General features: G+C 37.2%; 1 protein-coding gene and 1 non-coding gene across 2 annotated transcripts; both read right to left on the bottom strand.

Moving 5' to 3' along the window:
• Positions 1 to 1,590: 1,590 nt before the first annotated feature.
• Positions 1,591 to 1,697, bottom strand: LOC130734811 (small nucleolar RNA R71). Its single transcript, XR_009018152.1, has one exon. It is a non-coding gene; the product is annotated as a small nucleolar RNA R71 (small nucleolar RNA).
• A 7,663-nt stretch (positions 1,698 to 9,360) lies between these two features.
• LOC130744419 (uncharacterized) lies at positions 9,361 to 13,381 on the bottom strand (the record flags this gene model as incomplete). Its single annotated transcript, XM_057596607.1, has 6 exons — positions 13,325 to 13,381; positions 13,054 to 13,221; positions 10,493 to 10,579; positions 10,218 to 10,415; positions 9,942 to 10,109; positions 9,361 to 9,435 (listed from the first exon to the last, which is right to left on the bottom strand). Coding segments are annotated over exons 1-6 (753 nt in total), but the record flags the coding sequence as incomplete, so codon positions are not given.
• Positions 13,382 to 17,268: the final 3,887 nt, after the last annotated feature.

Below are 17,268 nucleotides of genomic sequence, written 5' to 3'. Positions count from 1 at the left end.
AGGCATGTTTTTCAGCATGCAATTGGCGCTCAGGCGCTCTGAATTGGCGCCTGAGCGCCCAGCCTCGTGTAATTTGCCTATAAATAAGGCTTAGGCCAATTTCTTTGATACATTTTTGACATTTCACTCATTTTTGATCAAGTTTGAGAGCTGAGGAGAACTTTGGGGCCAAGGGAGGCTTCCAACTTGTATTTTTCTCAGGTTTTCTTTACATTTTCTATATGAATTCACTAGACATGAGTGGCTAGTCTACTTTTTGCTTTGGGTTAAGAGATTCTATGAAATTTTAGTTTGTTAAATCCTATCTCTATGCATGAGTCTTGATTCAATCTTGTGTTTCAATTCCTTATTGCATGTTTAGCTTTGGTGCCTTTGCTATAGGCTAGATTATAATCAAATGGAAATTTGTTATGATTTAGGGACATGAATTGGAATAGATCCTTCTATACTTGCTTCTAGGCATAGAGTGAGGGTAGGGTTTTGTTGGCCTGAATATACATGCTATTATACCTCTTATGAATGTTTAAGTACACAAGGAATTGGGCTTAAATTTCAATTTGAGAGAATTACTTTTGTGAGGAATCAACTAGTAAGTACATAGGCTATAACAACAAGAGTTAAATCAAGGTTTCACATGCATAGGATAGGTGGACTAAAATGGATTAGATGATCAGCAACCCAAGGCAATTTTCCATCAATTGTTATTTACATCATTTTCAACATTGCTCTTTTGCAAGTCTTTTATCACAAACAACCAAAACCAATTTCTGAATTTTACTATTTAAAGAACTTGCAAACTTTAGGCTTAAATCAACAATTCTCACTCACAATCCCTGTGGTTCGATATTTTAAAACCCGGAGGTATTCGTACACTTGCGAATTGACCAACAAGTTTTTGGCGCCGTTGCCGGGGATTGTTTGTGGTTTTCGATTTAAGTTAAAGAGTTTGCTTGTTTGTGTTACTAAGCATTGCATTGAATAGGTGTTACTAACCTTTTCTCTGTTTTGTGATTTCAGTTTATGCACGGTAGTCTTGGCACTGATTCACTGCTATTTGATCCGGAGCCAGAATGCACCCTCCATCGTCGACGACCTCAACAAAGAGCTGCTGAGTTAGCCGCCATGGTTGCCCATATGACGGAGGAGGAGATGCAAGCCCACATTGAAGAAAGAGTGAATGAGGCTCTTGCTCAAAGACTTCAAGAGCAAGAATTGGAGAATGTCAATCGTTCTCTTAGAGACCTCACCTCGGCTGCCATGAGCTACGATTATCCGGGCAGCATAGTTTCCCCCGATGGCACGGGAAACTTTGAGCTGAGGCCGGCATTCATCAACTTGGTGAGCCAAAATCAGTATGGTGGAGGTGCTCTTGAAGATCCTCATGCACACATGGAGTGGTTTATCCGCAATTGCAACACCTACAGAGTTCAGAATGTTTCAGCGGACACCATCCGCTTGAGTTTATTCCTTTTTTCATTGAGGGATACTGCTGATGAGTTGTTGAATTCACAGCCCCAAGGTAGCATTACATCTTGGGAAGACTTGGCTGAGAAGTTCACCACAAGGTTTGTTCCAAGAGCCCTCTTGAGGAAGCTCAAGAATGACATCATGACTTTTGCTCAATCCACCGATGAGAATCTCTATGAAGCTTGGGAGAGGTTCAAGAAGCTCTTGAGGAGGTGTCCTCAACATAACCTTACTCAAGCTGAGCAAGTAGCAAAGTTCTATGATGGTCTCCAATATTCTTCGAGGTTTGGTTTGGATGCGGCTTCAAGTGGAGAGTTCGATGCCTTACTTCCACAAGTGGGGTATGAGTTGATTGAAAAGATGGCTATAAGAGCCATGAACTCTAGTAATGATCGCCCAGCCCGAAGAGGAGTCCTTGAGTTTGAAGCTTATGATCAACTTATGGCCTCCAACAAGCAACTTTCCAAGCAAATGAATGAGATTCAAAATCAAATGAAGACTACCAAGATTGGGGGTCGAGTTGCCAAATTGGAGCGCGTGACTTGTGGAGGGCCACATGACAGCGAAGAATGCACAGAGACTAGACCAGAGGAGGAAGTGAAGGCTATGGGTCAAGCTCGGAATGACCCATTTTCAAATACTTACAATCCAGGATGGAGGAATCACCCTAATTTTTCTTGGAGGCAAGGTGGTAGTGGGCAAGGAAATGGCTTCCAAAGACAATTTCCTAGCCAAGGATTCCAAGGCCAAAGCTCAAGACAACCTCAAGAGCGAGGAGAAGGTGAAGGTAGTGGTTCCAAGAAGAGCTTAGAAGAGTTGGTGGAAACTTTCATCAACCGGACGGAGAACAATTACAAGAATCAAGAGGCGGCTATCAAGAATCTTGAGAATCAATTTGGCCAGCTGGCCAAGCAAATAGCCGAGAGACCTCAAGGTAAATTTCCTTCCGACACTATCCCCAATCCTAAGCAAGAAAATGCCTCTGTTGTAGCCACTAGAAGTGGGAGAGTGATGAATGAATTGAAGAAAAAAACAGAGGGAGAAAAGAGAGAGGAGAGAGTGGAAGGAGAAGTAGTTGTGCCTATTAAGGTGAGAGAGGAAGTTGATCTTACTCCTGAAACTAGCAAGGTTCCGTTCCCTAAAGCATTGGCTAAGAAGAGCTTAGATAAAAAGTTTTCAAAATTTGTTGAAGTTTTCAAAAAGCTCCACATTAGTATTCCTTTTGCCGATGCTTTGGAACAAATGCCTATATATGCTAAGTTTATGAAGGATATTTTGCATAAGAGAAGAAGATTGAAGGGAGTAGATGAGACGGTGTTGATGACGGAGGAATGTAGTGCCATTTTGCAGCGGAAGATGCCAAAGAAAAGAAGGGACCCCGGAAGTTTCACTATTCCGGTAGAAATTGAAGGCATGGCGGATGTGGAAGCCTTGTGTGATCTTGGAGTGAGCATCAATTTGATGTTGCTCACCATGTTTGAGAGGCTGAAACTAGGAGAGGTTACCCCAACCATGCTCTCCTTGCAAATGGTGGATCGATCCCTTAAGACTCCATATGGGATTGTGGAGGATGTAATGGTGCGGGTGGACAAGTATGTGTTCCCCGTGGACTTTGTTGTGCTTGATATGGAGGAGGATGAGAAGATTCCTCTCATTCTTGGTCGACCTTTCTTAGCTACTGGTAGAGCTAAGATTGATGTTGACAAGGGTCACCTCATTCTCCGTGTTGGTAAGGAAAAGGTACGGTTTTCTGTTTTTAATCCTATGATTGAGACTAACCATGACAATGACTTTGTCTGTGATGTGATTAGAAGCAGGTCGAAGGTTTCGGAAGAGATCCCAAAAGTTAATGCCCAAATTGATGAGTTCCATCCGGCTCTCATCAAGCTTGTTAATGGTAACAAGTATGGGGGGTCCAAGTATGAGAACTTACATGCTCATATGGTGAAGTTTACCCAAGCTAGTACCCTTGCTAAGATTGAGGGTGTTTCAAGTGATGAAGTGAAGATTAAACTCTTCCCTCATTCTTTGACAAGGGAGGCTAGAGCTTGGTTTGATGAGCAAGAGGACATAGCCTCATGGGAGGATTTACTCCAGAGGTTTTGTGCAAGGTTTCTTCCTTGCACTTGTGGTAAGTTAATCAATGGAAAGGAATTTCCTTCCTAACACCATCGGAAGGAGAGTCCACCTAGGACTATAACCTAGGGCTAAATGGGAGATAACTCATTCTTTTAATTTTGTTATTTTCTATCTTTTAATTTTGTAGTATTTTAGGTGTTTAATTTCAAAAAAAAAAAGTAAAATTTTTGTGAAAAAAAAAACTGGGTTGAGCGCCTTGGCGCCAATTCATGGGCGCCTTGGCGCCAATTAGTGGCAGAGGCACTGCCTCTGGAACTAGTGTGAGCGCCTGAGCGTTCCCCTCAAGCGCTCGAGCGCTCCTGTTTGTATTTTTTGCCTACATTTTGGGTTTTAAAACCCCAACCTTTCATTTTCCCACTCTTAACTCTCAATTCTCTCATAAAAACGCACCCCACTCTCTCCATACCCCATTTCTACTTCTCATTTCTCACTTGCACATACTTTGGCTCTTCCTTTTGCTTCAAAGTTCTGCATTGCATCAAGTCTATTCCACTTGCACCCACTCACTCTCAAGTCAAGGTAAGTTCCATTTTCCACTTCCCTTCATCATGGTTCATGAGTTTTGCAATGCATGCTTCTTTTGGGTAAGGGTGAGTGAATTTGTGCTAGTGCAAGTTGGGTTTGGGTTGAATTTGTTCGTTATGGGTTGGTTTTGTGCTTAATTAGAAAGGGGTTGTGAATTTGTGAGGAATGGGTAGTTAGGATTTTGTGGATTAGTTTAGTTTAGCTTTTGCTTATAAGGTGTTTGATAGAATGCCTCAATGGGTTCTCTTAGTCGATTTTTGGCAAGTGCTTGTGGTAGTCTTTCTCTCTTTGCCAAAATCACTAAGAGACTTGTTGGGTGCTCTTAGGTTGTTCTATTTTTGTTTTTGTACAAAGTTTCTTCTTTCATTTCTTTTTATTTTTGAACTAACATTTCTAACGTTTGTGGCTTGTGTATGTGCTAACAACTTTGCGGATGCCTGTAAAAAGAGCAAGAACCAACACAAGAGCTGCAGCTTCTTCCTCCCCCTCCCAGAGTTTTGATCGCTCCCGCTTCCTATCAGCGATTAAGGAGGAGTTTTACCGAGCTCACCTAGAACACAAGGAGTGTGTGAAGGAGCGGGGAGTTTTGTATCGGGAGGGAAGGAGAGACCTCTTGGGCATGCAAGAAGCCATGGAGATTAGGAGGTGGAAGAATTGGGTCAACCCCATTCCGTTTGCTTGTGAGGTCATGGTTAGGGAGTTCTACGCGAACACCTACTGTGACAATCAAGACGACAGGTCCAGGCCACCGGTGAATTCATCTTGGTTCAGGGGAGATGTGATTGATTACAATCCAGCAGTCATTCGCAGGCATCTTGGTCTCCTCACGGAGGACCAAGAGAAGGAGCTTTTCCCCGAGAAGGCCACTTATCATGAGCTCTTAGAGGAGAAGTCACCGGAGATCTTGGAATACATGAAGGCAGCGATTGTTAGGCCTGGGCGGGACTGGGAAGCAGTTGAAGATGAGATCATTTTTGTGAGAAGGAAGGATATGACACCGCTGGCCAGAGTTTGGGCTGAATTTTTGCAGGATTCCCTCATTCCTAGCTCTAACAAGTCTGAAGTTAGAGAGGTTACATTGGTTGCCATCTACTGCATCGTGAGAGGTCATCCTATGGACGTGGCCACCACCATTGCTGGTCGGATTTATTCCCTCTACAACAGGAGTAAAGACAAGCATCGGCCCATCTTTCCTCACTTGATTTGCTCTTTGATTCATGCGGTGAGGGACAGAGCTAGGAGGCCAGTCCATGTTATTGAGAAGAGGTTGCATGTGGCACCTCTGCTCAGTAAGGAGAGGATCACTCAACTTTATAAAGAATGGACGGCAAGGATGCCTCAAGAGGAGGAAGAGGAAGAGGATCCTGAGGAGCCAACGGAAGAAGATGAAGAAGAGGAGGAAGAAGAAAATGTTGAGGTGGTGAATGAGGTGGTTACTCTGCCACGTGCTGACCCTTCTCCTGCTTGGATGGAGGCCGCTTTCGGGCAGATGTTTTTGAGGCAAGACCGCCTACACAGGGATCTTGACCTCCATTGGAGGGGAGGTAGCACATCAGACCCCAGGTGCAATGGGCCCATGGATTTTAATACCTTGGAGCAGGGGATGATAGACTTGAGCTTGATGCATGATGCCGGTGTTCAATCGGATTATGGCGATGGAAGGGGTGACCATGACCCCATGGAGTGACTTTGTTGAGGTATTCCTACTCTTAGTTGAGGTCATGCATCTTTAGCATATTTTTCAATTTATAGACTTTGTTTTTCTTTTTATCATGAATTGTTAATTAACTTTTTATTTTTGGGTTTTTACTTCCCTATACTCACATGCTTTTAGCTATAGTTTTGCTTCCCTACTTGTGCTGTTTTGAAAATGCTGCTGTGAATACTTGTTGTTGTTTTGGGGATGAGTGATTGCATGTTGGGGAAGAGAGGAGGAGACTTCGGTCTTCCGAGTGTTTCTTGAGAAAGGAGTCGAGGTGAGTCCATTAAGGGTCTATCTATGACCCTTCACCATAAAAATTCCCTGGAGGATCCTGACTCACTTGCAATTCTTGGTTCTGCGTTAATTTCACTCGTAGCATGCTTAGTGATTTCTGTTTTATTCCTGAGACTTGTAGGATTTCTTGAGATTCAGAATTTGTGGTTGAACACTACCCTAAGTTGTCCCATTTGAGCTTAATTGGAGATTCTTTTTGTAGCCAAAAGTTTGGGATGGATGTTTGGTTGGAATATTGGGGAGTGTTGGTCCTTGTTTCATTTATATGGAGCTGGAAAATGTGAAATAGTATCTTGCCCCGAATTAAAAGTTTGAAAAAGAAAAGAAAGAACTCCTAAGCAAAAGTGGAGTTGAAAAAAAAAGAAAAAAAAAGGTTTAAAAAGGGGGTGCAAGAGACTTGTAAAAAAGTGTTTGTTGTGAAGAGCTCCGGGGGTTTTTAGAAGAGGACCACACTCAATGTGCTTGAAAGCCTAGTTTTCCCTTAGGGACCAACCACCATCATGTTTTACCTAGCCAATGTTTCAACCCTTATGGAAGTCTCTTTGAATATTTGCATGTTTGATCCTAGTAGCTATTGAGTGAATGACATTCAGGACCTATAAACTTGCTTGTGTGCTCAGTGCACTAAATTAACATCTCATCCTAAGATTTGTAGATCTAAATGCTTCTCATGAATGGACTCTACACTCTTCTCTTTTCAAAAGATGCATGAAGTAGGTTGTCGGGTCCTTCTCTTGGAACTAGATGTGATTCCTTTATCCCCCTGTTTTTGTGAAGTATTCCTTGTTGAGAGCACTTGTTTGGGAGCATTTCTTGCGCTTGAGGGCAAGCGAGTGTTATTTACGCTCGAGGGCGAGCTGTCGTTGAGTATAATGGTGTGATGACCCTGTTTTAGTAGTGTTTTTAGGGTCATTTCTTTGTTTGTTTTGAGTCTTTTTGTTGAGTCTCATGTAGTGTTTCATGCATTCTCATGCATTTTTATTTTTTCTTTAGTCTTTATTTTGTTTTGGTAATTTAGTAGTTTTATAGGTAGTTTTCTTACATTTTAAGTAAAGTTTAGGACTTGCATGGTTTTGTTGTGTTTTATGAAGGACCTCTTGTGCTAATGAGCTCTTGGAGCTTCTAGAATCTTCCTTGACTTGTTGGTTAGGTTTGGAGAGCAGAAACTGAACGAGAAAGAAGGCCAAGAAGCATGGAATTGATGAAGAACTTAAAGAGGATTGAAAAGAGGAGTTTCAGAAGCCAAAAAGTCCTTTTCAGGCGAGCTTAAGCGCCTAGGCGCTGGGAATGGGCGCCTAGGCGCCAATTAGGTCCAGAGGCATGTTTTTCAACATGCAATTGGCGCTCAGGAGCTCTGAATTGGCACCTGAGCGCCCAGCCTCGTGTAATTTGCCTATAAATAAGGCTTAGGCCAATTTCTTTGATACATTTTTGACATTTCACTCATTTTTGATCAAGTTTGAGAGCTGAGGAGAACTTTGGGGCCAAGGGAGGCTTCCAACTTGTATTTTTCTCAGGTTTTCTTTACATTTTCTATATGAATTCACTAGCCATGAGTGGCTAGTCTACTTTTTGCTTTGGGTTAAGAGATTCTATGAAATTTTAGTTTGTTAAATCCTATCTCTATGCATGAGTCTTGATTCAATCTTGTATTTCAATTCCTTATTGCATGTTTAGCTTTGGTGCACCTTTGCTATAGGCTAGATTATAATCAAATGAAAATTTGTTATGATTTAGGGACATGAATTGGAATAGATCCTTCTATACTTGCTTCTAGGCATAGAGTGAGGGTAGGGTTTTGTTGGCCTGAATATACATGCTATTATACCTCTTATGAATGTTTAAGTACACAAGGAATTGGGCTTAACTTTCAATTTGAGAGAATTACTTTTGTGAGGAATCAACTAGCAAGTACATAGGCTATAACAACAAGAGTTAAATCAAGGTTTCACATGCATAGGATAGGTGGACTAAAATGGATTAGATGATCAGCAACCCAAGGCAATTTTCCATCAATTGTTATTTACATCATTTTCAACATTGCTCTTTTGCAAGTCTTTTATTACAAACAACCAAAACCAATTTCTGAATTTTACTGTTTAAAGAACTTGCAAGCTTTAGGCTTAAATCAACAATTCTCACTCACAATCCCTGTGGTTCGATATTTTAAAACCCGGAGGTATTCGTACACTTGCGAATTGACCAACAGTAGGTTCCAAAAAAACATAGCGAAATCGAAACAAAAGAAATACTAAGTATCAGAGTGCATATATCATATTTTCAGTACCAAAAAAAAAGAGTGCATATATCATTTTTCCGATGAAAAAAAAGTACATATATCATTAGAAAAAGAAATTCTTTGAAGCAATGATATTAATTTTATTTTTTATATCTTAAATCAAAGGTTGACAAAATTTATTAATCAATTGCCACAAGTACCACCAGGTCCTCCAAATTGGACGGAAAATCCAAGAGACGGTCCTTCATTCCCGTTGTAACTAATACCAAAGCAATCAGGTTTGTCTGAGAATGACTTGGCCACATTTTTTTCAGGTCCATAATCCTTTCTAGATTCATCCTTATATGACATATATGAAAAATAACATGCATGTTGGTATTTCTTGAGCTCAGGAAAATGCCCGGATCCCATTGGAGGACTAGGAGTACCCGCGCGAGTTGTGGTTGTCCCACCCCATCCTACTTTATCAGCCGACTTCATGTTGGTGAATAAAGCTGCTGGAAAATATCCAATGTTCAGATCTTGGATGCTCACCCACCAATTTTGTGTTCTTGGATCCTTGAAACATCAATCAAATTTTATGAGTATAGTATCACCAACCTTAACACATTATACTTAAGAATTTTCATTAATTATATTTAAGGATTTATTTTTTGGAAGTATATTGTATATAAATTTTGACCTTTTATAACATGTGTAAAAGTCTTCTATTCCTTAGAGCATGATTTGCTTAATGTGATTTCGACTACATAAATGTTTAAAGAAGAATTTATGTTAGCTTGGTAATTGTACCCATGTTATGAAAGGATCTTTCTCAACTTTATATATATATATATATATCACTTAAAAAAAGGAATTTCTGTTTTCAAATCAAACTAATAATCTAAACACACTTTTTATGAAATTTATAGCACGAGCATACCTGTGAAATAGAAAATGGGATACCTATAATACCTCCATCGTAGATAGATGTCCTAGAAATCGCTGAACCAATATCATGTTCTCTGTTTATCTGAACAAAACCTGGACAATGAAGATTGTAGCATCCAGTCTTCTTGAAATTGTCTGACTGTCAGTTTTCAATAATAAAATTTAGATTTAATTTTTTGAATAATAGAAACTAATTTTAATAGAATTTAATGGATATGCAATGTCAGTGTAAAATATTTTTACACTGACATCCAATTGAATTCCACTAAATAAGTAAATATGTTTTTGTTTTAATTAAAATTAAAAAAATGAAGGTAACTCTCTCCTCGTGGCAAACATTGATTGGATATCAGTGTAAAACTATTTTATATCGTGCATGTCAATTAAACTCATTTTAATAAGACCACCATTTTATGAATAAATCGAGTATATTAACATCTGAAGTAAGTAAAGATAAAACATAATCTTACCGTCCATGTTGTATAAGCGTGAGTTTTGTAATCTCCGTATAATTGTGGGGACACCTGACATTGTATAGTGTTTTTCATCCATCAAATTATTTTAAATTAATGAGTCAATACATAAATTAACCAACTTTAGAAGAAAAAAGTTAAATATTATCATTGTACGTAAGTTAAAACTCACATGCCACCCAACAGTGATTTTATTGGTACCATCTCCATATCCATTTTGAACCCACATATGAGAGGCGCTTGTTTGATCTTGGTTAACTCTTGGATTCCATACGCTAACCATTCCACTAGCTCCATAAAAACGTCTAAATCCGAATGGTCCATAAGTTACTTCTGCAATCTATATATTCAATGATTTGCATAAATATTCCAAAATTGAAACACTAGATGTGAATTATAGAAATAAACTAAGGATATTTGAAACTGAGTTGTACTGGTGAAAACTTACATGAGTTCCTAGTTGTCCTGATGTCAAATTGGGATAGTTAAATAGTGATTTTCCTCGGATGAGTTCTTCTTTTGTTGTCCTCCGAATGGGAACAGTTCCAACTGGACATTGATTTTTCTCAAGCCCAAATCCAATAAGTTTAGCGCTTGAATTTCTCTCATCAGCTTTTCCCATTATATTTTGAAAGCTTGGCTTACGCTTAATGAAAAGAAAATGAACATTTAATGGGGACATGCAATTAATAAAAAATAAATAGATGTTAAACATTAGTGTACCTGTAACTTATGATTCCGTAGTAAAGGATGGTCAAAGGCGGGTTGCTTCTTAATATCAACGCAATCAACAGTGTACCCAAAAGTTATCTATTGAAACCGAAATCAGAGGAAAATAAAAATACTAAACATCTAGTGAGAACAAATTTAACAAAAAACAAACTTGTAAATACATAAGAATAAGAAGGCTGATATGAAATACATTAATAGTCTTAACAGGAGGCTTGTTAATATGTTTTAGTTGTCTTTCCAACTCCAAATATTCTTCTAGTGCAGTTTGCATGCCCTCAACTTTGTGGCTAATATTGCTAGCCACTAAGCAGAAGATCAAAAACAATATATTGACCATTTTCATAGTTCTTGTCAAACGTAAACTTCATGAAGCATAACAACTTAGTATAAACCCTTTTTATAGTTGAGTTGCTAGAGAAATGAAATAATCCATTAAGAGAAAGCGTTTTAATATAAATCAATTTCAGTTTATGATTTCCTATTATGTATATATTTTTATTTTTATTTATATATGTCCTTAATATAACACTCAATGAAATAAACACTAAATGATTAGATAGGCTACAAATAAAATAAATTAAATCTTCTTGAAGTACTTTCTTTCTTATAATAAAAATTATGAATAAGTAATAATAGTAATAACAATAATAATAATAATGAAATATATATAGTTTAAATTTTCAGTCAAACTCATAGGTCAATAAAATTTATGCTTTAATGTGTGTGTATGTATACATTAAAACTAATATGTAAATAAAATAATAAATACAATTTATTGAATACATAAAATGACTCCATTTATTAAAATTTATTGTTATTAATTATGGAATAATGAATAAAATATTTATTAAAAATAATTCAATATTTTTATGTCAATAAAATAATTATTAAAATTCATTTAATACGTATAACTGAATTATTATATATATATATAATTTACAATGTATATATATATATTAAGTTTTAATTTAGTTAAATTATGAAATTATATATCTAATATTCTTATGTCAATAAATATTTTTTAAATAAATTATTTTAATTAATTCAAAATCAATATACATATAAATTGTAAATTGAAATAAATATATAATTTATATGTATTAAATTAATGATCAATTAAAATATTTATTGTATTTATATAAAATATTTATTACAATTCATTCAATATTGATATGTGAAGAAGATATTTATCATGATTCATTTATTGATTTTATTTATATACACTTTCTCTTCATTTTTGTATTTAAATATTTTTAAATTCAAATTTAAATATGACATGCATTACCAAAAAATCAACATTTTGCGACAGACTCATAGCAATTTGTCGCTGCAAACTATATGTTTTAGGCGACTGCTTAAGCGCCGAAATTATGAGCGTCGCGGGGGCATTCTGCGATGGTTTTGGCCAACCGTTGGAATTTATCAATATGACATATTGATAAATTATAATTGAAAGACTATGGTAGAGTTTGGTGATGAAACAAAACATAATGGAACATATTGTAACGCCTTGATTTCTCAAGGGTCACTTTTGTACCTTTTACTCAAATTAAATATGCTAATTGTACTTTCGAGGACAACAAAAGTGGAAATATTTTTTTTCAAAACATGCCCTATGCATAATAATTGCCAAATAATAAATAACATTTTAACCCTGCACCAAATTGCAATGGACCCAACTTGCTGGCACGACCATCGGGCCATGCTTGCTGGGCACGACCATGCTCTCTTTTCAATTATGTAATGCAATATTGAAATAATGACTTTCTGTTATTATTATTGGTATCTTTAAATTGGTATACATAAGAATGGACAGCTCTTCAACGACCCATTTAGTTTTTCTCTCACTCTGCAACTAGCTTCTATAAATTGTGAAAAACTCAGTCAATTTTTTAGCAAAAGTACTTTATAATTTCAGCATTCCAGAAAAGCAGATGCTGAGAATCAAATCAGCAAACATAAAACTAAAACTGAGCAGTCATGACCCACAATCTTCTGCTTAAAAACTACAAATAAATAAAGGAACCTAACTGAGCTGCAAACCAACCTTCATACATCCTTTGAGTTTTGTCCAAGAAATAGAAGGTACAAAACATTGTGTATCAAATGAATCAATCTGTTACAATCAAAGTGAGAAGAGGTTTATATATAACTAACTACCTCCTAACTGAATCAGTTAGCTATTAACATAAATTATAACTAACCTAATCTGTTAATTAGTTAAAATAACTAAACCACTTATCTAACTATGTCACTGATTTTCCTCTGTGTAATATTGTTCTGCGTCATCATCTCTATTCGGGTTGCTTGTAATCTTGTGGGTCAAAGAAGACTTCAATCCTAGACAAAAATGAGATGAAAAATATTAATGAGTCAGAAAAAGGTCATGCATAATATCTAGCTTTAGATACCAATAATCAAAACAGTCTAGCCTCTGGAGGATAAAGTCCCCCTTGACAATCAGAGTACCACGTAGATAAGTAAATAGTCGTATCAAGGTAAGTGAGATAAGTAGGTTAAAGTTCAAATTTGCAAGAATTAAATAGGCATACCTGAGGAGGCTCTAGGCCTACATGGATAAGTAAATAATTGTTTGGAATTTCATATTTATGAGATGCATCTACAATAGGCTCGTGGAAACAATCAATTGCACACCATATGAGAGAATTATACCAAAAAATGGAAGCTGGTCTAAGAAACCCTTGGCAATCATTGCTAACCTAAACACAAAGAAAATAGAAATAGAAGCTGACAAAGATGAGTCAAAATTATTAACATGAAAGGGGAAGTTATGCTTTATTTACTCTACTGTGTGCAGGGTACCTGCAAACAAATTGGGCAAGCAACTTGATGTTCTCCGCACCACCATCTGAGCATCATTGTTCCGTTGCGAAAGAAATGTTGGCTGCCACTTCAGTCCGGTATCAGATGTAAGATCAAGTTTTGATCATGTAGTACAAATCTATGTTTTGATGATTACAAGTTAACGTTTTAGTATGAATAATTATGGTACTCTAACGTGTTTTCTGAGTGTGTTCATGACAGGCTCTGACCTTGATATAATCTCACACAATTCAGAAGCACTTTGCTTAAAGAGTAACCCTAGCAACGCTTTCGCAATCTCTATGTTCAAACTGAACAGTAGAAAAGCTTCAGAAGATCTGAAGATAGTCAAGCTCTGATGTGGACTCAGCTCACTTGAAGTTCTGAAGATCCAGACGTTCTGATAACTCAGACACTCTGAAGGCTCAGAAGCTCTGATGGTTTAGAAGACTCTGAAGATCCAGAAGCTGAAAGGTGAAGTCTCTGAAGTCCAGAAGCAAACTGGCTCTGAAGACCAAGTACTTCTCCTCTGAGTTCAGAATCAGAAGCTACAACGGTCAGAGGATCCATGCTTCCCTCTGACTCTGATCAACAAGCTTCCCAAGTTCCAACACGAAGCTTTCCTCTGATCAGAAGTCAACAAGGTTAAAGGTCATGTCACTATCCAAAGTACAAAAGCAGTGTACTATCCTGACGACCTAACCTAACATTCTCAGCCACAGCAGAAGCTGGAAATCTCAGATCTGCCCTCCAACGGTAGCATTCCCATGCAATGTTCAAACCCTAATCCTTGGAGTATATATAGAGGCTGAAGACTGAAAGATGCTGTTGAAGAAACTTATACGCGCAAGCAATATTCAAATCTTCTTAGCAATCTTTCTTCATCGAATTAATTGTGTTTACTACAAGCTTTTCAGAAGCAATCTTATTGTAAACAATAATTTTTAAACAGTTGTTTATTTTTACCTTTACGAGATCAAGATTGATCGGATCCTAGAGAAGACTAAGAGAGTGAATCTTAGTGTGAGCTAAGTCAGTGTATTGTTAGTCACTTGTAGGTTTCAAGTGCAGTTGTAACAAATCTCTGATTAGTGAATTGCCTTCATTCTAAGAAGGAAAAAATTACCTTCACGAGTGGACTAGACTAGCTTGAGTGATTCATCAAGTGAACCAGGATAAAATCCTTGTGTGCTTTTCTCATCTCTTATCTTAAGCACTTTACTTGTGTTTCGAAATATTTGTTAAAATCTTAAGTGGGAAGTTTTATTCTGAAAACGCTATTTAAACCCCCCCCTTTCTATCGTTTTTCATACCTTGACACATGAACAACAGAGAAAAATTAGTATTTCTCTCCTAGTTAATAAGTCTCCCCAACTATTCAGAGAGAAAAATTGCAGAAAGAAGGTACCTGAAATTGTATCAACGACCCCATACCTAAATTGCATGTTTGAGTACAAATTATTTAGAGAAGTTAGAGAAAGAAGACGAAAAGGAGAATATCGAGTCTGCTTCAACAATTCTGACCAGCTCCGTCACAACCAATCTCGCCAATAAATACCAACATAAGGTTTTGAGTTGTATCTGTTAATAATAAAGAAAACCAAAGCTCAAGCACTTCAAAGCTCAAGCTCAAGCATTTACTTTCATAGGAATGACACAAACATTCAAGAGGGATTTGATACACAACAATAGAATTCTCTCAGAAAGATCCTTACTTCAAAGCTCAAGAAGAATCTCAGTTCATAATAAAATCATGAGAAAGATACAATTAAGCTAAAATTGGCTATGGGCATGAACATTCATAGATATCACCAGATAAGCACTCTACAATGAGCGAACTTTGTAAGAATCAAAGAAGAAGGAAGAGCAAATATTTTATGCACTTAATTTTAACATTATTATAACTGAAACATTTCTATAAATATGCAGTGGGCATCTTCATTCGATATGAATCTTTCCAATTGGTGTTTAAGTGACACAATAGAAAATGAAAGTAAAGGGGAAAATACTTCATTACTAATTAACATCCTTCTTCTAGTGAAAAGTCTACTTATGTCTTGACTGACATCAATCCATTAAAATTTACTCAAAAAAGTAATGCTTATTTATCTATGAAACTAAAATTATTAACTTAACAAACAACTCACTAAAGTACATGATAAAATAGAATCAAATGATTTGTCAGACGCAGAATCAACAATGGTACAACACTGAATATAGTTTCACTAAATTCTTTTCAGATGAATTTAAAGCCTATCAGCAAGGTTGAAAGTCCTAGAAGCCAGGGAAAAAACATCTATTCATTATCCTTACTAAAGAAAAACAACTATCTAATTGAGATGGTAAAATCCTAGATTTCAACCAATAAAATGGCAAGCAAGAAGAAAAAAACAGGAAATAAGCTATCAGTAGCCTGATTGTTGATTCTCCAAAAAAGAAAATATTCAAATTCATACCCACCTGTTGAATGGGAATAACAAATTAACAATAATACATAAGATGATAATAAACTAGCACAGTTTATGGTAGTGTTTGTTACTTGAGAATTCATGTAACTAACACTCTGTGAGAAAGAACCTTGATGAGCAAGCTGTGGATTTCAAAACAGAAGATGTCAGCACCATAAGTTATTTGATTCTATAAACATTTGAGAAAAATAGTTCTTTTATTTAATTTAAAAATCCTGTGAGTGCATCAAAATTAAACTCATATATTTCCAGTAATGCAATTAAACATGATAGGGGTGTGTGAATGAGCGTGTTTCACCTGAGCATTAGGACTCGGCTGAACATATTTCTTGGCAGATGAGTCTCCACCATAAAATGAAAAAACCATAACATAATATGCTTAGAAGCACATCAGCGAATCATAGCCAAACAGAAACAACTCCAAACAGAGTACAATTAGCTATTCAAGGAATGGAAAAAAACAATTTGAAATTACCTCCATCTGCAACATTCCCAATCAGTCCAAGGCAGCAAATCGGAGGGATGGGGATTGCAAGTCGATGGCAAAGCGGTTCCGTGGAGAGATGAGACAATTATGTGTGGGTGGTTCCGTTCGATGGAGAGATGGAATGAGAATTACATGGAGGAGATGGTGCACCTGGGGTAAAGGCGGAGGTCTAGTGTAACACCCCGATTTCGGTGGCGTCACTTTAGTAACTCAAGAATAAAATAAAGCGGAAAAGCAGGTATTTTTTTTTTCGTTTTCTTTAAATAAAAAGACTTGTCGAAATAAAGACTCAACCCCAATCGCGATTAACAGCGATTAATATACAATACAAACACAGCCCTCGCTGCAACTAAAAACATCGTCACGAGTGTCCTCAAGTGACGGAAAGTAACATCAAGTAACAATGTTCACTAATATCAAATCATCAAAAACTCATAACGATGTTTATCAACATCAAATTATCAAGATCTCAACCAATATAGTTAGAGTGCATGTTATGTCAATGCAACGTCAATTCAAAAGGTTCCGGAAGAAATAGGTTGGGCACGATCGAGTCGGTCCTAACACTGGCATTGTGTCGACCATAACCCTCGAGTGTCACTTACAACCTTGACATAGCCGGATCAGTCCTAACCCTGCGGGTCAACTTTTCCCTCCGTTATGCCTGACATCAACAGGTCGATCCTAACCATACGGTCGATCATATCCCCCATCGAATGCCCGAGTTACCCGAAGACATGCTGTACCCGAAGGTATATATTGTACCCGAAGGCATATACTGTACCCGAAGGCATATAGATATACTGTACCCGAAGGTATATACTGTACCCGAAGGCATATAGATATACTGTACCCGAAGGTATATACTGTACCCGAAGGCATATAGATATACTGTACCCGAAGGCATATAGATGTACTGTACCCGAAGGTATATACTGTACCCGAAGGCATATAGATATACTGTACCCGAAGGTATATACTGTACCCGA

The sequence above is a fragment of the Lotus japonicus genome, chromosome 1 (genome assembly GCF_012489685.1).
Source record: "Lotus japonicus ecotype B-129 chromosome 1, LjGifu_v1.2".
NCBI classification, from domain to species: domain Eukaryota; kingdom Viridiplantae; phylum Streptophyta; class Magnoliopsida; order Fabales; family Fabaceae; genus Lotus; species Lotus japonicus.
Note: the sequence above shows the minus strand (reverse complement) of the source record. Positions and strands in the feature narration are given on the sequence as shown.